The 23,554-nt window shown below is 43.2% G+C and overlaps 1 protein-coding gene across 4 annotated transcripts in view; it reads left to right on the top strand.

The window, feature by feature from the left end:
• Positions 1-23,554, top strand: part of LOC137632989 (PDZ domain-containing protein 8-like) — a 454,088-nt gene that overhangs the window by 125,181 nt on the left and 305,353 nt on the right. For all 4 annotated transcript variants that reach the window (XM_068365143.1, XM_068365144.1, XM_068365141.1 and 1 more), the window contains exon 3: positions 19,560-19,670. In XM_068365143.1, coding sequence (XP_068221244.1) covers positions 19,560-19,670 — 111 coding nt within the window. The remainder of the gene's footprint in view (positions 1-19,559; positions 19,671-23,554) is intronic.

The raw sequence follows: 23,554 nt of genomic DNA, 5'->3' as shown, positions 1-23,554 counted from the left end.
CAAAAAAACGGATTTTGAGCGAAGCGAAAAATCTATTTTTGGGTGAGATGGCCATGTCGTCCTGATGGATCCGCCCTTCCCTTTTCCTCTAAAAACGGCTGTAGGTCCCCTCCCTACATACAGTATCTGTAGCACCTCGTGTATCGCTACAAGGAATACAGATAGCGCCGTGAGCGGCGCAATGCACGCTTACGAAACGGGAGAGGAGAGATACCTTGCGAGCGGCTCTCCTTTCTTTCTCGTTTTTCGTTTTCTTGCCAATTGACCCCTTCGAAGTGTTAACTCTGTTCGGGGTGCAGATTGCTATGTGGCGTGTCAAGAATACATCCTCTGATATTTCGCGATATCCCTGGTTCTTTTATTAGGGATATTCGCTCCAGGAGTTAGAATTCTGGGTACCTTAAGGTAAATTCTCTGGGAATATCGCCGTAGTTATATATACCCAAGGAAGCTACCCTTTAGGAACTTCCATCAGGACGACATGGCCATCTCACCCAAAAATAGATTTTTCGTTTCGCTCAAAATCCGTTTTTTGGGCTCAGGCCATGTCGTCCTGATGGAAGGTTCCTTTAAGTAGCTTCCTAGGGTATATTTGACTACAGTGATATTCCTAGAGAATTTAACCTAAGGTCTTCAGAATTCTAACTCCTGGCGCGAATATCCTTAAAGTTTCCTTTTAGGTGCATAATATCAGGGGACGTATTCTTGACACGGCACATAGCAATCTGCTCCCCGCATAGTGTTTATGCTTCGAGGGGGAAAAGTTGCAAAATAAAAGAGGAGCCGTTAATAAGGTTCCCTTCTTACGTTACTGTTTGAGTACACAGATGGTGCCATAATCGCCGCCATCTTTATTCCTTTTTCTGTAGCAATATCGCTTGGTGGTTTTCCCAGTGCTCTCTTGTGATTTTGGATTTATTATGCAATTTCCAGCCTCTTTTGCCTCTGGGAAGTTGAGTATTTACTTCTTATGCTGTATAAATATAGCTCTCGCCGTAAAGTAAAAATTTGAATCGAATTAAACATTTTTTGGCAGAGCAATTTCGGCGCTGTCGTTCGTAACGCACAAGTTATTTAGTTAGCCAGAACGACTTTCCCGGTATAATAGCTTAAATAATGATTTAGCTATTTAGTCTTCATTTCTAGGAATTGATTATATTATGCCGATAGTATTCATTTAGTTCAGCGAATTAGGTAGCCGATCTTGTTTACGCTAGGCTTCCTAGCCTAGGCGTTTTAGTTTACTCTTGCATGATATGATAAGTGTTCCTGGTGTTAATAAAATTTAAATGAATATACTGTATTAGGCAAATTATACATGTAAGATATATTGATTGCATATAAAATTTTCCTCTTCCAGGATAGTATACGAGAGAGCTTCGATGAGTTAGGTAGTTGATCTCACTGTCACTTTAGGCTAGTAGCCTATGGGCTTTAGTATATTTTCATACAATCTCCCCGGTTACCCTCATATATAGGGTAATCCCTCCTTCCCTCTGAGTGTAGCCTAAGATTACAATCCTAGTTAGTCTTGCCTTGAGTTGTCATTCAGGCAAGACTAGGCTAGGGTTCTTCTGCCCTTTCCCCTAGTTACAGATGGTAAGCTTTGGGTTTAGGTCAGAACCTCAGAGTATATGTCGTGTGCCGGCAGCTGGTTGACAGGGTGAATGTATTCCCCTGTCGGGCTTTGGTTGTTGGCATAGGAGGCTTAGCCTCCCTAGACTGCACTTGAAGGCGTCATGTGATCCCCCTTCTCCCTGCGGTTTAGTCGACTAGTCCTGGGCTTGCAGACCCTAGGCTGCAGAATAGAGAATTTCTGCTGCCTAGGATGGCGCCGGCACTGGAACTCTGTTTCTATATTAAGGGTGGTGGCTAGATGATGCCGGCCCCCTTACTGTATTGGCAGACCCTAGGCTGGGGAATGAATTCTCTGACGACCTAGGATGGCGCCGATTCTGTGGTAGGACCGGCATACTGCCAGCTCCTCTCACACCTTATACAGGACCCTTTCCCCTCCCCATTCTGTCCTTTAGTGATGGCCTAGCCATCACATCCCTTTGGCCGTCGTCCTAGAATCTCACCGCTTGCCGGCGGGTTATAGGGCTGGCTTGGACTTCTGCTTGTATGGCCTAGTTGTTCAGCTTCCCTATCGGACAGAGTGCTCCGGGATAGCTGTGTCGGCAGGACCAGCTGCCGGCAGAAGATCCATTGACTTTGGAGTGTTCTTCAGTCCTCCCTTGGGCTGCCATTCACATCCTATGTCCGGCAGGGACCGGAAATAGAGGTGGATGGGTGGAAGCTTGATTATCTTATATTCTCCCCTTCCATTAGAACATTCATTCCGTAGGAAGGAAGTGAGACAGTGCTCTTACATAACCCTTCACTCCTTGCTTTCTCTCTCTCTCTTGGCTAGTGCCGCCAGATACTAACCTAACTGGCGGCTGCCGGCCACTAACCTAGCCGACGCATTGCCGGCTAGACTTGTGGACTGACAGCCAATGATTTACTGACATAACTGACTTAGCCGGCAAGAGCCGGCCGAGTTCAGTCTATCGGCAATTACCCTGACACATAGAATGCTGTGCCCTCTTAATGAGAGAATGCCTTGATGAAGTCATTGAGCTTCAGCACGGCATTTCATTCCCGTGCTGAATCTTGGTGACGGGCAAGAGGGCTCTCGAACTTCGGGAAATTGCTCCCCCAGTTCGAATCTAAATTTCTCTCTTTCATCTTTTTCTTCTGCTTAATATTACTTCGACCTTCTCTTAATTTTATCAACTTTCTTTCATCTTGCTGTCCTATCTCTATGATTATTATTTTTCTTAGTTATATATATATGTAGATGTATGCATATATATATATATTTATTTATTGTATTTGTTCATTTATTTATTTATTTTTTTTTTCTATTTTATTTAAATGGCGTGGATATTTCCACATTCGTTATTACTGCCTGCTTAGATGAATGGGAGAAGGGATCACGGTTGGGAGGTATTCGCATTCAAAGCTATATATGAGAGTATTGGATGATCTCAGCCATCCCAAAGATGGTTTGGACCTTTTTGGCGGAACTACTCTCAAGGGTTGGGTCATCGGAATCCAGGGGGATCCAATCCTTGAGGTGGGACTCTTGGCTTTTGGCCGGAAGCCCATCATTACAGATATGGGGAGGATGATTCCATATTACTTTGGTCTCAGTCCTAACAGGCGGGTTTAGCTTACACCTGTGCCTCTATATCTGTTTTGATGCTATCCTTCGGGTAGGGTATGGAGTGGACCATCGGGGAAATATACTCTCATTGTGCCGATAGTGGAGAATGCAAATTTCCTTTCCAACGTATGATACTTTCTTATAATTCTCAAGCAGGTACCCCAACAAAACAACAAAAAACCTGAAAATCCCATCCTTAAATATGGACCCTTCAAATACTGACTCCCCATCCCCTGGATTTGCTGACTCCCCCCCGGCACTGTTGACGACTTCTGCTACTGTAATTAAGGAAAACTCTGTTGACGACCTTCGAACTAAAAAGGACCACTCTACTGATGTTAAAAAATCTAACAATTTGGGTAACACAGGGAAACTACGATTCCTTCATGTTTCCCAAATCCCATTAGAGACAAATTATGATGATATATATAGAGCATTTGAGTGCTATGGATTGATAAAGGAAATAAGGATGAGACTTGGAGATGAAAAATGGGACTCTTGGATATCTTTTGAAAGTCACGATGAGGCGTTTAATGCCATAAGTAATATTAGTAGTATCAAAATTAACGAATTGAACATCATGGGAGCTCTTTGTGATAAGGTCCCAAAGGAATTGGATGTGTACAAACCTGCTGATTGGTTTGAAAAAGATAGAAATGTACCCATGCCTTCACAGAGAAAACCCAAACCACCAATGTGGCTCTTAGCTGAACCTAAAGGGATAATAGGGAATTATTTTAAGATATGTAAGTTTATCCAAAAAAAAGTAGGAACCATAGCACCTGGAGATATATCTCGTTTTGGGAAGAACAGTTATCTCATCCATGCCAAATCTTCGACTCAGTCTGCAATACTGTCTAACTTACAGACAGGCAGTGATGAAATTACATTGGAAATGAAACCTCATCTTAATTTTAGTTATGGAAGGGGAGTGGTCTTTAATAAGGACCTATACGAATTTACAGAGGAGGAGATACTTTCTATGTGTCCATTAAATGTATGGAAAGTGCATAAGATTCCTGGAACTTCAATGATTATACTCACTTTCCAGGATGCTGATGTACCTTTCCATATTTTTATTGAAAATGAAAGGATTAAAGTTCGGCCTTTCAAACAAAAGCCCCTGCAATGTTTTAATTGTTTTAAATTTGGACACCCATCCAAAGTTTGTAAAAATGGAAAATTGTGTGGTATTTGCTCCAAAACTTATCATGGAGAATGTACACTTGAGGCCAGGTGTTCAAATTGCAATTTGAATCATAAATCAACTGATAGGAGATGCGAACTGTATAAGTTGGAGGAAGCTGCCCTAAACAAATCAAGTTTAGAACACATAAGTGTGGGACATGCAAAAAGATTGTTGAATAAATCAACCAGCTATGCAAAGGCCTTAAAATCAAAGGTAAATTTACCACAGGAGACAGCAACCCCACCTAGCACTGCCAGTAATCCTAAGAAAAGAAATACAACCTCTGATAATAAAGTACTGCATGACAAGGTAATCATATCGCCTTCTGAGGCTTTGCCACAGCGTATTAAAAATGGGTCATTGCCCATTTCTGTACAGCCTTCGTCCCCCATTACCAGCAATAGTACTAACCTCTCCCAGGCCATGTCCTTGCCTGATTTGATGGAGATGCCACCTGACACCAAGTTACCAGGTGCACCTGTATTGGGGAAGGTGCAAAAACATGGTAGCTCAAAACCTACTAATCGGAAAAGAGAGAGACCTCCATCTCTCTCGCCCCCCTCCATAAGAAATATCAAAATTACGACGTCAAATAAGTATGATGATTTGTCAGTTGATATTTCTGATCTGGAAGTCAATTTAAATAAATCGGAAATTCAAGTGGAGGTCCACCAACCTCCTCAACAATCAGATCAAAAAGACAAAAAGAAAATCATAAATTCTAAACCCAATCTATCAAGACCCTCTTTAATAAAACCACCAAAAAATAGTGTTAGATCAAACACTGCTAATGGGAAGACTCCATCCAAGGGGTCTACCAAATTATAAACCATAGTTTTTTCCTCCATTTTGCAATGGAATTGTCAGGGTTTAAGGGCCAAATATGAAGAACTTAAGCTCCTTATTCATGAGCATTCCCCCATAATTATTTGTCTACAGGAGAGCAAACTTGATCATAATACCCCTTGCCCTCGCGAATACATTAGTTATAGGACACCATATGATCACCAAGTGGGGAGCCATGGCGGAAGTCTCATATACGTTCGTCGAGATGTTCCCCAAGTTTCTCTGTCTATTCGTACACCTCTGCAGGCAGTGGTTGTACAGATCGACATAGGGCGAAAATATACAATTTGTTCTCTGTACTTGCCTCCAAATGATAACATTTTGTATGACAACTTAGTGGAGGTTATTCAACAACTCCCTCAACCTTTCCTTTTACTTGGAGATTTGAATGGTAGACACCCTTTGTGGGGTGATGTTTTAGCAAACACGAGGGGAAATATCATAACATCAATTGTGGAAAATGAAGATGTGGGACTCCTTAATGCAGGAGAGCCCACACACTTTCATGTCCAGACAGGTACCTTGTCATGTATTGACCTATCAATCGTAAGCTCTAATTGCCTTCTCGACTTTGATTGGAGAACATTAGATGATTGGCATACTAGTGATCACGCACCAATCATTATAAACACCAACAATGGTCCACCTTTACAGGGATCGCCACGATGGAATCTTGACAAGGCGGACTGGGATAAATTTCGTGAACTAAGCGAAATTGAGGGGGATGCAGGACAAGTTGAAAATATCGATGATGCCATAGACTTACTGAATGGAACTCTCCATACAGCTGGAGTCAATTCAATTCCCAAAACAACAGGGTTATTCAAACGACGACCCGTCCCGTGGTGGTCTTCAGAACTAACTGCCCTCCACAGAGCCACAAGAAGATCTCTAACACGATTGCGTAGACGCAGAACTGATGAGAATTTAATTATGTACAAGAAATGTAGAGCACAGTTCCGTCGTGCCATGAAAGAAGCAAGGCGCCAGTCATGGATGTCTTTTGTTTCCTCCATTAACAGTAGGACACCACCATCTGCTGTGTGGAGGAAAGTAAAAAAGATAGCTGGCAAATTCACCCCCAACCCACCACCAGTGTTGAAGGTGAATGGCCAGTATGTAACCGAAGCAAATGATGTTAGCAATGCCCTGGCTAATCAATTTTCAAATGTATCCAGCAAGTGTGAAGGAGCCCCTGGTCACCAGTATAGGAGCACTGAAGAAAAGAAAATTTTAAATTTTGCAACAAGAAGGGAAGAGTCGTATAATTCTCCTTTCACTGAAAGAGAATTTGATTCCGCACTTGCTCATTGCAATGATACAGCCCCTGGACCCGATGGAATTCCATATGCAATGATTAAACATGTACATTTTAATACAAAGCTATTTATTTTAAGTATTATTAATAGAATATGGCATGATCATAGTTACCCAAGTGTTTGGGAACTAGCCATTATTTTAGCCTTTTTAAAACCCGGTAAAGACAAGTTTTTAGCAGCAAACTATCGTCCAATTGCATTGACATCTTGTTTATGTAAAATCATGGAGAAGATGGTCAATGCAAGGCTGGTGTGGTACCTTGAAAAGAAAGGTATTTTATCACCGATTCAATGTGGATTCCGAAAAATGCACTCGACGACTGATGTGTTGATACGACTAGAGTCTTCTATTTGTGAAGCCTTTGCTTCCAAACAGCACCATGTTACAGTATTTTTTGACCTTGAAAAGGCATATGATACCACATGGAGATATGGTATTCTTAAAACCATTCATGAATTGGGATTGAGAGGAGAGCTGCCACTATTTATTCAGGCATTTCTTTCACGTAGAGTTTTTCAAGTGAGAGTGGGGGAAACTCTATCAGAGAGTAAGTGCCAGGAAGAAGGAGTTCCTCAGGGTAGTGTGCTGAGTGTAACCCTTTTTGCACTAGCAATTAATGGGATATCCTCAGCCATTCCCCAGGATGTTCTCTCAACATTATTTGTGGATGATCTCTCAATATCATTTGCTGGCACTAAAATGGCAATGGTTGAGAGAAAAATCCAACTCTCTATTGATAAAATTATCCAGTGGGCTGACATGAATGGATTTAAGTTCTCGACAAGTAAAACTACCATTGTCCATTTTTGTCGTATCCGGGGAGTACATCCAGACCCGGATATATACATTAAAAGTCAACGGATACCATGTGCAAGAGAAGCTAAATTTTTAGGTTTGATATTTGATTGTAGGCTTACATGGGTTTCTCACTTAAAAGCATTAAAAGCTAAATGTGTTGAAGCTCTGAATATCTTAAAAGTATTATCCCATACATCATGGGGGGCAGACCGCAGTACTATTTTAAAATTATACAAGGCCTTGATTTTTTCCAAAATTAGTTATGGTTGTGAGGTATATTCCTCAGCCACCTCAAGCCGGTTAAAAATATTAGACTCGATACATCATGCAGGTATTAGATTGTCTACTGGAGCTTTTAAAACCTCGCCTATCCCAAGTCTCCTTGTTGATGCTGGAGAGTTACCTCTAGACCTTTACCGAATGTCTTCCATTCTTCGGTATTGGTTTAGATTGCAAAGACTCCCTAACTCTCTAGCCTTTCAGACTGCAAGCCTTGTAAGACACGCATCATACTTTGAGTTGCACCCAAAATCTCCTCAACCCTATGGCTTTCGGGTGAAACGATTATTAAATAGTCTGGATATAATTAGAAATAAGGTACTTCCATTCAAGGTATCATCAACGCCTCCATGGAAGTTACCAGAGATATCTTTTTGTAAATATTTTATTGGAGATAAGAAGAATATGTCAGACCTAGAAGCCAGGTCTCTTTTTAATGAACATGTTAAAGAACATAGAGGATCAACTTTTATCTATACTGATGGCTCCAAATCTGATGCTGGCGTTGGATTTGGAGTACATAGTAATGGTTTTAATTGTAGAGGTGCACTTCCTCTGACCGCTTCCATATTTACTGCCGAACTGTATGGCATATTAACCGCTATTGAGAAAATAGCATTGGAGAAGGAGGGTAATTTTACAATTTTTAGTGATGCAAGGAGTGTCCTTCAAGCTATGGAAGTTTTTAATTCTAATAACCCTCTAGTTTTAAAGATTTTAGAATGGCTTCTCATTATTGGACGGAGAGGTATAACAGTTCAATTTTGTTGGGTTCCAGCACATGTAGGTGTGTCTGGGAATGAGAAGGCAGATTCACTGGCTAAGGAGGCTGCATCCGAGTTGCTGCCAAGAAGGTATCCCATTGCCTGTAATGATTTCTTACCTGTCATCAAGAACTTGGTTTGCAATAAATGGCAACAGCAATGGGATAGTCAAGATGGCAATAAAATGCGAGAGATAACAAATGACATATCTCCTTGGAGGTATAATATGATGCCCCGAAAATGGGAGACGTCTCTTTGTCGTCTCCGTATTGGTCACACTCGGTTGACACACGAGTTTCTGCTGAAGGGCCAACACCAACCGTATTGTGATGACTGCTTAGTACCTCTAACAGTAAGGCATTTGCTGACCGAATGCCCCAATTATAACAACTTGCGGAATAGATATTTGTTTGAGGCTCGAGGTGAGGGTGGCAGGTTCATCCTTGCCAAGATTCTTGGAAATGATGTGTCCTACCATGCAAGTGGCATTTTTAGATTTATTTCAGAAGCAGGTCTTCTGAAAAATATTTAACTTTTATTACATTCAAGTTTTATGATTTTAATTGAATACTCTTTTATTTTTTATTTTATTTTATCTTTTATTTTTGTATACATAAATTAAATGTTACCGGCATCAATGACCTCAGATGTCAGGATGCCTGAAAACTTTAAATCAATCAATCAATCATAGAATGCTGTCTTGGCTAGTGTGCCGACAGTTGGCGACCCGCCGGCGTCCGATAAGCCTCCGGCAATCCGGTGGGCCACCGGCTACAAAATTTTTCAATATTATGTCAGTTGAACTGTGCCTTAGGTACTAGCCTTGCTGGCTGCATGCTGGTGACAATTACAGTATATGTATATACAGTAGCCAGTATATCTGTAGTATAGAACATACTGCAGACAGAAAACTAAGGTATGAAAGTATACAGTAGTTAAATTTTCCAACATACTCTGTGTGTCCAGGCACAGTCTATTGTTGAGACCTGGTAGGTAGAGAAAGGATTTCCCTTTCTACTTAGTGATAGATGATCAGTTATTAATGACCCTCATTATTGATCCTTTTGGAAGTTAGTGTTAGCTACACTCTTCTATCCTTATAGGCTAGATTCTTCCACCGGGCCTCCGGAGGAGGATAACCCTAAGATTAATATTGAGGGAGGTCACAGCAATTGGCTGGGCGGGAAACACATGTACGTTTCTTTCCTAATTCATTTCTGGCTTATCTGTCCTAAGCTATATGCTATAAAATAAAATGGAAAATGTTAGTAATAATATTTGTTAGTTTATCTAGTGAGATGAACTACAGTATATTCATTTTATTTTCCTCTCTTTACAGGAGGACCATGTGAAGTGCGGCAGCGTCTTCTACAACCTACGTAGCAGGGACTTCTGTGGCCACCTGGAGTGTAGGACACACTTCCAATGTTCCATCACCTAGGGGCCTCTCAAATATTGGGACCCCCCAGGTATGTACAGTGTGCAAAGACTTGGTTTATGAGGCTTTTGAGAACCCAAAGACAAAGGAGTCAAGGGATGCAGCCCAGAACAATTTGCGCAGATGGGTTCGTGGCTTCCAGAAAAATGCCACGGGCCTTACCTCCCCAACGAGCGTATGAGGGCCTATCTTTTCCCCAAAGCATCTGCGGATGCTCTCATTCCTCAGCCTCACCCTGAGATCCCTTGCATCCAGATAGCCTTGGACACAGATGTCTCGGATGCGATGAAGGACATCCATCTAGATGATGAGAGGATGTCAGAGGTGTCAGAGGACACCGAAAAGGACCTTCTAGCTGAAGGTCAAGAAGAGGAGTCTACGTTGGCTCCAGAGACGAAAGAGGATGAAGTCGAAACAGTGTCTGTTTTGTCGGTTCCTGCCCCAGAACCAGTGCCCTCTACGTCCTCCGCTCCTCCACCTGAAAAGTCGGATGACACCCTGTCTGCCATCAAAGCCATGATGGAGATCTTTCAGAAGAAGAGTGAAGAAAGGGAAGCTGCGCTAAGGAAGGAGATTCACCAGCTTGCAGCGGCCCCTGGGTCTCATAGGAGACTTAATGTCAAGGATCTTCCCTCTTGCTCCGAGGTAAACCCATGGAGGCATGCCGAGTACATGCCATTAACGAACGGAAAGATCTTCATCTCAGAAAAGCTGGGAGCTGTCCTTATCGAGGACATTGAGTTCTGGCCCAGCTTTGAGTCCTATCCTGACTGCTTTGTTCGTCTAAGGACAGAACCCGTCTCCAAGGAGGAGACAGAGCCCAAGGAGGTCATAGTGCTTGACCATACAAAGGCTCAATCTTTACTAGCCAGCAGTTTGAAGGACAGGGGCTTCACCAACTCTAAGGTGCCAGCCCTGAGTAAGAAACACCCTCCCTTTCTTGCTCCAGCAACAATGGCCTTCCCCTTTGCAGAAAAAGGGTTCAAGGCAGTGGATGCTGGGAAACCTTGCCCTACTTTGGAAGAGTGTAGGCCCCTTTCCCTAGCCCTGCCGACAGACCAGACCATAAAGACTGGAAGGATATTCAGCTCACCTTCTCAGTCGGGAAGTGCGAGGCCGATATCACTGGACGTCAGTTTAGCGAAAACCTCTCCAAGCTGTCAAGAGTTCCTCCTGCGTAGGGAGCAGAACACGAAAGAAAGGTTTGCTGCCTCTGTCCCTCCAGGTGACCCTGGAGGCAATGGCCAGTAAACTTAGGTCCCCAGATATATTCATTGTCATAGCCAAAACACACTTGGCAACCTTAACTAAATACTTTTATAGCTTTGTTAGGGCTAGAAGGGCTTTTAGAGACTTCATGTTTGCCTCGTCTGCTTTAAGACGCGGACCCAGGAAGTTGATATCTTCCAACATCTGGGGGAAAGACCTCTTTCCAAATGAAGTGGTCAAAGAAATAGTCGACAAAGCCGCCACGGAGAATAGGAATCTTCTCCAGAAGTGGGGCATGTTGGCCAAGAGGAAGTCTTCCCCGGACGAGGGTCCCCAACCGAAATGAAAGACAAAGAGGCCAAGGTTGCCTTCTCGCCCTGCTAGACAACAACAACTTCCCATGACCGCGGTACCTCAGATGATGGCACAGCCCCAACCCACCTACCAAAGAGTTCCCCAGCAGGTGGTGACTCAGTCACCAGCCTTCACTCCTGCCTATGAGAAGCAGACCACTACCTTTCGCCATAAAGGTAGGGGGTCAAACAGAGGTTCCTCTAGACGTCCCTCGAGAGGAAGAGGGGGTAGGGGAGGACGCGGTCAAGGAGGCAAGCCCTCCGGAAACCAGAAGCAAAGAATTGCTCCGGTAGGAGGAGGACTCCGTCTATTTCGTGATCGTTGTACCTTCGATCCCTGGGCCCACAGCCTAATCAAGAACGGACTGTGTTGGAGCTGGAGGACAGCTCCAACATCATTTCCTCAATTCTTCCAACATTCCACCCCCGTTCTGGAAGAATACACCCGAGAACTCTTGAGCAAATGGGTGATAAGGAAGGCAAAGTCCATCAAACTCTGGATTTGTCGCCACTCAGCAAGTTCATAAAAAACGACAAGTTCAAGATGCTGACCCTTTAACACATAAGGGCCCTGCTTCCCAAAAGGGCATACACAGTCTCCATAGACATGGCAGATGCCTATTGGCACATTCCGATGAATCGCCAATTCTCCTCCTACCTAGGATTCAGGCTACAAAAATGAAAGTACGCTTTCAGAGCCATGCCCTACGGACTAAACATAGCCCCAAGGATCTTCACGAAGCTTGCAGAAGCAGTTGTTCAACAACTATGCCTACAAGGTGTTCAGGTAATATCTTACCTGGACGACTGGCCGGTGTGGGCAGCATCTGAGACGAAATGCATGCAAGCATCCAAGAAAGTGATCCAGTTCCTGGAACATCTGGGATTCAAGATCAACACCAAAAAGTCTCGACTGTCTCCAGCTCAGAAGTTTCAATGGCTAGGTATACATTGGAACTTGCAGTCACATCACCTCTCCATTCCATTAAAGAAGGGGAGAGAGATAGCGGGATCTGTCAAGAGACTACTAGAATCCAACAGGATTTCAAGACGCCAACAGGAGAGAGTGCTGGGCTCCCTCCAATTTGCATCAGTGACAAACCCAGTGCTAAGAGCACAGCTAAAAGATGAATCAGGAGTCTGGAGAAGATACGCATCAAACGCTCAAAGAGATCTAAGAAGACCAATACCGATCCGACTTCGATCACTTCTCAAGCCATGGTCGGAGGCAAAAAATTTGAAGAGATCAACACCTCTGCAGCCGTCTCCACCCTCAGTCATCATCCACACGGACGCATCATTGGAAGGATGGGGAGGTCACTCTCATCATCGGAAAGTTCAAGGAACTTGATCCTCTCTATTCAAGACCTTCCACATCAACATTTTGGAGGCCATGGCAGTCTTCCTTATGTTGAAGAAATTATCCCCTCTCTCTTCAGTCCACATAAGACTGATTGTGGACAGCGAGGTGGTAATGAGATGTCTGAATCGTCAAGGCTGGAGATCACCTCAACTCAACCAAGTAATGTTGGCCATCATCCTCTTGGCGGAGAAGAAGAGATGGCACTTATCAGCAGTTCACCTTCATGGGTTCCGCAATGTGACGGCGGACGCTCTATCCAGGCTAACCCCGATAGAGTCAAAATGGTCCCTAGATGCAAGATCATTCTCCTTCATCTTACATCAAGTCCCAGAACTGCAGATCAACCTCTTCATGACGAGCGACAACAAGAAACTTACTTGATACGTGGCCCCATACGAGGACCCTCTAGCGGAAGTAGTGGACGCCATGTCCCTCGACTGGAACAATTGGAGCAGGAGTTATCTGTTCACTCCATACAACCTGCTAATGAAGATCCTCAACAAGCTGAGATCTTTTCAAGGAACAGCAGCCCTAGTGGCTCCCAAGTGGCCCCGGAGCAACTGGTTCCCTCTAATATTAGAATTGCATCCGAGGCTGATTCCCCTGCCGTACCCAGTTCTGTCGCAACAAGTACAGTACAGAAGTTGACTGTCTTTGCTTCATTACAGAAATCCCAAAACCTTCATCTCATGATTTTCTCTCCCTAGCAGTAAGAAAGAGGTTTGTATCTCAAAAGAGAGTATTAGAGGAATATAAGTCTAAATCTACCAGAAGGCAATATGAGTCATCTTGGAAGAAATGGGTAGTCTTTGTCAAGGCAAAGAAACCAAAGGAAATCTCAACAGATTTCTGCTTATCTTCCTTCATTTACCTTCATGAACAAGGTTTAGTAGCCAACACAATATCTACTTATAAATCTACCTTGACTAGACCCTTGCTTTGCGCTTTCCAAGTAGACTTTTCTAATAAAATTTTTAACAAAATCCCTAAGGCCTGTGCTAGGCTTAGGCTGGCAGCACCTCCAAGGCCCATTTCATGGTCTTTGAATAAGGCTCTACATTTAGCTTCAAGTTTGAATAACGAAAATTGCTCTCTGAAAGATTTGAGTTAGTGAGATAGTGGACCTTTCTAGGGAGGAGGGCCATATCCATTTTACTGAAACGGGAGAACTGAATCACTTTCCCGACCCAACGTTTCTTGCCAAGAACGAGCTACCCACCAAGAGGTGGGGTCCCTGGAGAATCTGCCCTCTGAAGGAAGATGTCTCGCTGTGTCCAGTAGAGGTCTATCTTCGTAGAACTTCAGACTTCAGGGGAGGACATCTCTTCAAAAGCGAAACATCGGGCTCAAACTTATCCCTGAAACAACTAAGGGCAAAGATCACCTACTTTATTCGCAGAGCAGATCCTGACTACACCCGCAGGTCATGATCCTAGGAAATTTGCTTCATCGTTAAACTTTTTCCAGCTTATGAATTTCGAGAGCCTTCACTCGTTTACTGGATGGAAGTCATCCAGAGTGTTTTTCAAGCACTACGCGAAGCAAGTGCAAGAATTAAAGAAATACGTGGTGGCGGCAGGTAGTGTACTAAAACCTGTCGCTTAGTGCTGCGAGGAACAGTGAATTATTTGGGACTATAATTCTAGAGGGTGTACATGTTGGCATATTATGGTGCAACATGGTAAGTGAGATGTCATCAAGGTGACATTATGGTCTGTTCCAGTGTATATAGGTGAAGAAACATAGACTTAACACTTGTGCCGTGTGTTTTTACAGAAGTGTAAATAAACAGACTTCTCAGAAAGACATTAGAAAATTATTAAAAATTCTCTAATGAGTGGCATAAAATTTTATTTTCATGTAAAAAAAGTATTTCTGATTTGATTTTGTTTGATCTATGTTTGTAAATTCTATTTCACTTGCAATTTTTACATTAATATGAAATGTATGCTGAATTTTGGTTTATTGTCTGACAATAAATGTCTAATGGTTTTGTGCGTCTTATTTCGCCCTAAACATGTATAAAATGCTATATAAATAAAGTTATGTCTGAGCATTACTTTTATTCCTTACTATTCTGCATAATTACAGTGAACAAATATAGTAAATTTGTTCTTATACGTAAACAAACCTTTTCTGGCCAGGCTTACCTTGTTCTGATACAGATAGAAATGTGTCTGCTGTGGTATACAGCTAAGCTGATATACCTTGGATGCTATGGTGGCTTACATGTACCCATGTAGGGTTTATAAATACAAACTTTGGCTTAAGGCATACAGTGAGACCTGTACGCCCTTTTGGTTACTAGGTTGATCATATGAAATATGCAAACTTCGAGACTTTTTCCCGAGTCTGGCATAATTCTTCCCTGTTGGGGGCAGGAAGCACTAACGTGGTTCATAATTAGAAGTAATGACATATAACGGTAATGTCATAGGTCTCTAAGGTCTAAATGACCAAAGAAATATTTTCTTGATGTTTAAGGTACAACTGGGAAATCCACGGATACATTAATGCTCTGGTAAATTTCCATCAGGACGACATGGCCTGATCCCAAAAAACGGATGTTGAGTGAAGCGAAAAATCTATTTTTGGGTGAGATAGCCATGTCGTCCTGATGGACCCGTCCTCCTTTCATGAAAGGCCTTGGCAGGGTCCCTCCCAATAATACTGTATCTATAAGTACCGGCTTAATGCTACAAGGAATAAAGATGGCGGCGATTATGGCGCCATCTGTGTACTCAAACAGTAACGGAGAAAGGGAACCTTATTGACGGTTTCTCTTTTATTTTGCCACTTTTCCCCCCTCGAAGCGTAAACGCTATGCGGGGTGCAGATTGCTATGTGGAGTGTCAAGAATACTTCCCCTGATATTATGCAATATCCTAAAAGGAAACTTTAAGGATATTCGCGCCAGGAGTTAGAATTCTGGAGACCTTAAGTTAAATTCTCTGGGAATATCAGTGTATATCCCCTTGGAAGCTACTTAAAGGAACCTTCCTTCAGGACGACATGGTTATCTCACCCAAAAATAGACTTTTCGCTTCGCTCAAAATCCGTTTTATAATTTATCATTTGTTTTTAAATGTGTACTGTATTCAGTTACTTACTTGAATTAAAATACTAGGCAAAAATATGTCAGTCCTTTATACTGCTCAGATTGTGTTTTTAACTAATGTTTTTCTTTCTTATGCTGAAGGTAATTGTACCATGATTATAAGAAGCAAGTTGAATTACATATTGTTTCATTTTATCATAGAATATGCTTTAACTAATTGTATTTATTAGTAGCTAGTTGATTTACAATGTATTCTTTCAAATTTTGTTTGTTCCGTAACTGGAATACAAACCACGCTATTTAATAAGGGTATTACTTACGGAGTAGCTGAAATGACGAGCCATTAATTTTTAACGAGGGTTTACTACCCACACCGCTAGTTAGGCGGGGTAGGGGAGAGTAGCTTGCTACCTCCCCCTCTCACACCTGTGCTTGAGCACACTTTGCTCTCGGCTCGGATGGTGGTCGGACGTGTCCGCTCTCATCCTCGCCGTCATTTGGCAGCCATATTATTGCTTTTGTCTTTTCTTTTACTAGTTCTATATATGTGAAGTTGGCCTCTACGATCATGCCCTGGGTTTCCCGACCGTCTCTGTGGAACATTCATGTCGGCGGTCGAGACTAATCCTCACGCCCTTTGTCCTTCTTGTGGCGGCCAACTGTGTGATAGCAACAACAGGTGTAGTGAGTGTAGGGAGTGGTCTACCTCCCAGTGAAAGAGGTTTTCGCGACAACGGAAGAAGAAGTCCAAATGGGATATTTCTCCTTCGAAGGTTTCTTTGAAAGGAGAAAATCCCATGGCCTTTTCTTCCGTTGCCCAAACCTCCTCCGAAGCTCCCACTCGGTCGGTCTCTTTCGAGAGACTGTCGAGTGGTAGCGTAGACCGATGTACTGTATTGTTTACCAACCTCGGGACTCGAGAGATAACGTTGCATCCTCTAGCGAAGCAGCTCCACCTCTCCCTCCGGGGGAGGATATGTCACTAATCTCCTTATTTCAGGTTTGGTCTTCCTTGGGGCTTATGGGTTCGCCTTCCAAGGAGGTTTTGATGCTGTTTTTGGACGCTTCAAAAAAAGGGTGGGGGGCCCACATGCTGCACCACACGACCTCAGGCCTCTGGTCAGAGTCAGAAAAATACCTCCACAGAAATCTCCTAGAGATGAAGGCCGTCTTTCTGGCCCTTCAACAGTTCCAACAGTACCTAGCAAGTCACTCTGTGCTGGTGATGAGCGACAACACCACAGTAGTGGCCTACATCAACAAACAAGGAGGTACTTTTTCGCATCAACTATCCCCTCTAGCAGTTGAGATACTGAGATGGGCTGAAATCCACTCGATACCACTATCGGCACGCTTCATCCCGGGCAAAAGGAATGTGCTCTCCGACAACCTGAGCAGAGCATCTCAGATAATGAGTACCGAGTGGTCTTTGGATCATCTAGTAGCCAACAAAGTCCTGACTTTGTGCAGTTCTCCGACTGTGGACCTCTTCGCAACGGCCCTGAACTTCAGGCTCCCGCTATACTGTTCCCCAGTCCCAGACCCCAAGGCTCTCTGGCAAGATGCTTTCCAACAACGGTGGGACAGCATCGACTTTTACGCCTTCCCCCGTTCTGTCTGATGAGGAGGGTACTCAACTAGACCAGAACATTGGTCAATCTTTCAATGACCCTCATAGCTCCGCTATGGCATCACGCAGAATAGTTTCCGGACCTTCTGCAACTCCTAGCGGAGCCGCCAAGAGAACTCCCTCCACGACACAATCTACTAAAACAACCACATGCCAACATCTACCACAGAGCCGTAGGTTCACTACGGCTTCACGCCTGGAGACTATCCAGCATCTCTTCTCTGAGAGAGGATTTTTGCAACAAGTTGCGATCAGGACACCTGCAAAAGTCTTCAGCAGCAATCTACCAGGCAAAGTGGTAAGTCTTTTGTGGTTAATGTCGTGGAAGGGGTATCTTTCCACTCGATGCCACTATTCCAACAATAACGGAGTTCCTCGTATATTTGTGTGAAGAAATGCGCCTTTCAGTCTTGGCAGTGAAAGGTTATCGCTCAGCCTCAAGTCTCGCCTTCGGGCTGAAAGGAATGGACATTTCCTCATCGCTAGAACTTTCTCTACTCATACGTAGTTATGAACTTACCTGCCCTCAGTCGGAAGTGAGACCTCCCCCATGGAACATGGTTCGAGTTCTCAGGTCTCTTAAGATACCTCCCTATGAACCATTACACCAGGCATCAGATTGCCACCTAACCTGGAAGACGGTATTCCTGCTAGCTTTGGCCTCGGCCAAGCAAGTCAGCGAACTTCATGGTCTCTCGTATGACATTGCCCATTCAAGGGGATGAGATTGGGGAGAGGTAAAGTTCAGCTTCGTCCCTGAGTTTATTGCTAAGACTCAGAATCCAGGAGTGCCGGATTCTCGATTCGACTCCTTCTGGATTTTTAGTCTCCGTACTGTAACAGATGACCCAGACCATCTCTTACTATGCCCAGTAAGGAGCTTAAGGCTGTACCTCAAAAGAACAGCCGCTGCCCGTTCTCGTGTGCCAGCACTATTCGTCAGCACAGGAAGGACTAAGAGGAGGGTCTTCAAGAACACCATCTCTGCATGGATTCGCAGGGTCATTGACCTGGCACTGAATCCAGACCCTCCTCCATCACGTCACCCCAGAGCACATGATGTCAGGGACATAGCTACGTCCCTGGCCTTCAAAATAAATTTTTAAGTGATGCAGGTTCTTCAAGCTAGAGTGTGGAAACGTCAAACAACATTCACATCCCACTACTTGCAAGACGTGACCCACAGGAGACTCGATATGTTCTCTATTGGTCCTGTGGTGGCTGCACAACAGCTGGTTTAAAACCTCAAGCTCCTTATTGGACAGGTAGCAGAAGGTTGAGGGCATTGTTACCCGGTTTTAGTCTGCATGAATGAAAAGGTTTGACTGGCCCTTATTCTTTTCTTCATCATCCCCTCTCTTGGGGAAAGCAGCATCCTGGGTTCTCAGCATAGCTGACCTCAAACCACTGCAGGTAAACCATGCTCCCTTGTGTTCCTAGTATTAATACTGTTACATCCCCATACGCTGACGAGGTGGTATGGGGAAAGTCCTAGTCTACAAATTTCCATCTAAAGAACTTCAGAACAACTTTCTAGGACAAGTCACACTTCTTCATACCTTCACATAGCTTGCGTAGGCCGCAGACCTTGCGTAGCTATGTTGTAGCGAGGTGCAGGGACTCCTTATTTCTTGGGTGCTTACACATTCAAATAAGGAGTCCCTGGGCAAAGCCAAAAGCCAGACTGGCTGGGACGTCCAGCCTTCCTAATGGGTGAGTCACCCCTATTAAATAGCATGGTTTATACTCCAGTTACGGAACAAATGACAAATTCGTAGATACAGTAATTTGTATTTTTCCCAACTATACAAACCTTAGCTATTTAAGCAAACTTACCCACCAGCCCTATTCCCCTTGAAGTCCTACCTCCAAGCAAAGTGAGCTCAAGCACAGGTGTGTGAGAGTGGGGGTGGGGGGGGGGTAGCAAGCTACCCTCGCCTACCCCCACTATGTAGCGGTGTGTGTAGTAAATCCTCGTTAGAAATTAATGGCTCGTCATTTCAGCTACGCCGAAAGTAATACCCCTATTAAATAGCTAAGGTTTGTATAGTTAGGAAAAATACAAATTATCTACGAATTTGTCATTTTGTTTCTTTTTCAGGAAAAACGATATGAGGCAGGCATCATACGATGGCTCACAAACATGTTGACTTTGGAATTCAATGATCTCTTGAGGCATAAGACTTTATCAAAGTTTATCCATAATATGCAGGTGAGAAAAGGTTTCAATCTATTCTCTCAACTGAAGTTGTTGTTTTTTCATTCAATATTGCTTAAAAAGTTTTTTTGTGGATAATTTAATCCTGTAAATATGCTCATTAGACTTTTTTTATACTGTAGTTGACTTTTTTAAACATAAAACTTACCTGGTAGTTATATATATAGCTTACGTCTCTGACGTCACGGCAGAAATTTCAAAACTTGAGCCAATCGCCGATTGGATAGCCAGATGTACCACCTGTGCACCCTAGCGAGGTACCTTGAAACCATTCCATGTTTCCTCATATCTTCTCTGCCGCCGCTAGCGGCAACATCATTGGATTTTTCACTCGCTGTAACCTGTATTTGTTCCGTAACCGAAATACAAACCACGCAATTCAAATAGGGTATTACTTTCGGCGTAGCTGAAATGACGAGCCATTAGAATTTTAACGAGGTGAACTACTATGAGATTCAGGGCCTCTGTAACACGGTTTTTTCGCAATAATTTTTTATCTATGAATTTCATAAATATAACGCTTCTTCAGAATGCACATTATATCTACACATAAATTTTGACTATATTCTGCATTACGTAGGTTGAATAAATTTGGTACTTATAATATAAAAGTGACGTTTTTTGAAGACGGGCCAACTTACTCAGAGAAAAGGCTTCGAGCGCACTCGTTACGTAACTTATGACGGCATTTCTTCCCTCTTTCTCGATCGATGATTGGCTATACGTAACGAAGGCTATACCTCTGCCAACAATGGCACAAAAGTTTAAATAAAAGCAAAGCAGTACACCTTTATGAACTCTGAAACCTCTCCACTGATAATTGTCATAATGAACAAACCAACAAAATATGGTAATAAATAAAAAAACACTTTGATTATTAGTCTAACTCCCAAAATAAGTTTCCTAAGAAATTACGGCCTACTTTATAGGTCACTATCAGATTGACTGGGTAGAAGGAATTATGTAGTTGTTATGGGTGACTTAAATGCTAAAGTGGGCGCTGGAGAGGTAGAAGGTGTCATTGGGAAGTATGGCGTACCAGGTGAAAATGAGAGTGGTGAGAGACTGGTAGATATGTGTGTTGAACAAGAGATGGTAATAAGTGCTAGCTTTTTTAAAAAGAAAGATAAGAATAAGTATACATGGGTAAGAGTGGCAAATGGAAGAGTAGTAGAAAGGCCATTAATGGATTATGTGTTGATAACTAAAAGAATGTATGGAAGATTGAAAGACGTGCACGTGTTTAGGGGTATGGCTAACGGTATGTCTGATCATTTTTTGGTGGAAGGAAAATTGGTTGTTGCAAAAGAGTGGGGGAATAGAGTAGGTGGATGTAAAAGGGAGCTAGTGAGGGTTGAAGAGCTAATAAAACTGGGGGTAAAAAGTAAATATCAGGAAAGGTTGAAAATGGCATATGACGAGGTGAGAGTAAGAGAAACTGGTAATTTAGAGGAGGAGTGGAAGTTAGCAATAGAAAATTTTGTTGGGATTGCAAGTGATGTATGTGGCAAGAAGGTTGTTGGAGGCAGCATGAGGAAGGGCAGTGAATGGTGGAATGAAGGAGTGAAGGTAAAAGTGGAAGAGAAAAAGAGGACTTTTGAAGAATGGCTGCAGAGTAATGGTATAGAGAAGTATGAAAAATATAGAGAGCAAAAGGTGGAAGTAAAGCGCAAGGTACGCGAGACAAAGAGGACAGCTGACCTGAGGTGGGGTCAGGGACTGGGTCAGTCATATGAAGAGAATAAGAAGAAGTTTTGGAAAGAAGTGAAGAGAGTAAGGAAGGCTGGCGCAAGAATTGAAGAGACAGTGAAAGATGGAAATGGAAGGTTGTTAAAAGGAGAGGAGGCAAGGAAAAGGTGGGCGGAATATTTTGAAAGTTTGCTGAATGTTGAGGATGATAGGGAGGCAGATATAATTGCTGTTCCAGGTGTTGAGGTGCCAGTGATGGGAGATGAGAATGAGAGAGAGATTACAATAGAGGAAGTGAGGAGAGCACTAGATGAAACGAGAGTAGGAAAAGCATCTGGTATGGATGGTGTGAAAGCTGAGATGTTGAAGGAAGGGGGTGTGACTGTACTTGAATGGTTGGTGAGATTGTTTAATGTGTGTTTTGTGTTGTCATTGGTACCAGTAGATTGGGTCTGTGCATGTATTGTACCACTATATAAGGGTAAGGGAGATGTGCATGAGTGTTGTAATTCAAGAGGTATTAGTTTGTTGAGTGTAGTTGGAAAAGTGTATGGTAGAGTACTGATTAATAGGATTAAGGATAAAACAGAGAATGCAATCTTGGAAGTACAGGGTGGTTTTAGAAGAGGTAGGGGTTGTATGAATCAGATTTTTACAGTTAGGCAGATATGCGAGAAATATTTAGCAAAAGGTAAGGAGGTGTATGTTGCGTTTATGGATCTGGAGAAAGCATATGATAGAGTTGATAGGAAAGCAATGTGGAATGTGATGAGGTTATATGGAGTTGGTGGAAGGTTGTTGCAAGCAGTGAAAAGTTTCTACAAAGGTAGTAAAGCATGTGTTAGAATAGGAAATGAAGTGAGCGATTGGTTTCCGGTGAGAGTGGGGCTGAGACAGGGATGTGTGATGTCGCCGTGGTTGTTTAACTTGTATGTTGATGGAGTGGTGAGAGAGGTGAATGCTCGAGTGCTTGGACGAGGATTAAAACTGGTAGGCGAGAATGATCATGAATGGGAGGTAAATCAGTTGTTGTTTGCGGATGATACTGTACTGGTAGCAGACACAGAAGAGAAGGTTGACCGACTAGTGACAGAATTTGGAAGGGTGTGTGAGAGAAGGAAGTTGAGAGTTAATGTGGGTAAGAGTAAGGTTATGAGATGTACGAGAAGGGAAGGTGGTGCAAGGTTGAATGTCATGTTGAATGGAGAGTTACTTGAGGAGGTGGATCAGTTTAAGTACTTGGGGTCTGTTGTTGCAGCAAATGGTATAGTGGAAGCAGATGTACGTCAGAGAGTCAATGAAGGTTGCAAAGTGTTGGGGGCAGTTAAGGGAGTAGTAAAAAATAGAGGGTTGGGCATGAATGTAAAGAGAGTTCTATATGAGAAAGTGATTTTACCAACTGTGATGTATGGATCGGAGTTGTGGGGAATGAAAGTGATGGAGAGACAGAAATTGAATGTGTTTGAGATGAAGTGTCTGAGGAGTATGGCTGGTGTATCTCGAGTAGATAGGGTTAGGAACGAAGTGGTGAGGGTGAGAACGGGTGTAAGAAATGAGTTAGCGGCTAGAGTGGATATGAATGTGTTGAGGTGGTTTGGCCATGTTGAGAGAATGGAAAATGGCTGTCTGCTAAAGAAGGTGATGAATGCAAGAGTTGATGGGAGAAGTACAAGAGGAAGGCCAAGGTTTGGGTGGATGGATGGTGTGAAGAAAGCTCTGGGTGATAGGAGGATAGATGTGAGAGAGGCAAGAGAGCGTGCGAGAAATAGGAATGAATGGCGAGCGATTGTGACGCAGTTCCGGTAGGCCCTGCTGCTTCCTCCGGTGCCTTAGATGACCGCGGAGGTAGCAGAAGCAGGGGACTCAGCAGTATGAAGCTTCATCTGTGGTGGAAATGTGGGAGGTTGGGCTGTGGCACCCTAGCAGTACCAGCTGAACTCGGCTGAGTCCCTGGTTAGACTGGAGGAACGTAGAGAGTAGAGGTCCCCTTTTTTGTTTTGTTTCTTGTTTTTGTCGGCTACCCCCCAAAATTGGGGGAAGTGCCTTTGGTATATGTATGTATCAGATTGACAAGGTGTAGGGAATAGTTGGTAATTTTCAAAAACGTAGAAGACAAGCTTGATTTGGTAACTGCTATATCCAATGTCAAGCAATTTATATTTATTGTCTATCTACCTACCTATTTACTG

The sequence above is a fragment of the Palaemon carinicauda genome, chromosome 42 (genome assembly GCF_036898095.1).
Source record: "Palaemon carinicauda isolate YSFRI2023 chromosome 42, ASM3689809v2, whole genome shotgun sequence".
Taxonomy (NCBI): Eukaryota; Metazoa; Arthropoda; class Malacostraca; order Decapoda; family Palaemonidae; genus Palaemon; species Palaemon carinicauda.
The sequence above is the reverse complement of the archived record's forward strand: the minus strand, read 5'-3'. Positions and strand labels throughout refer to the sequence as shown.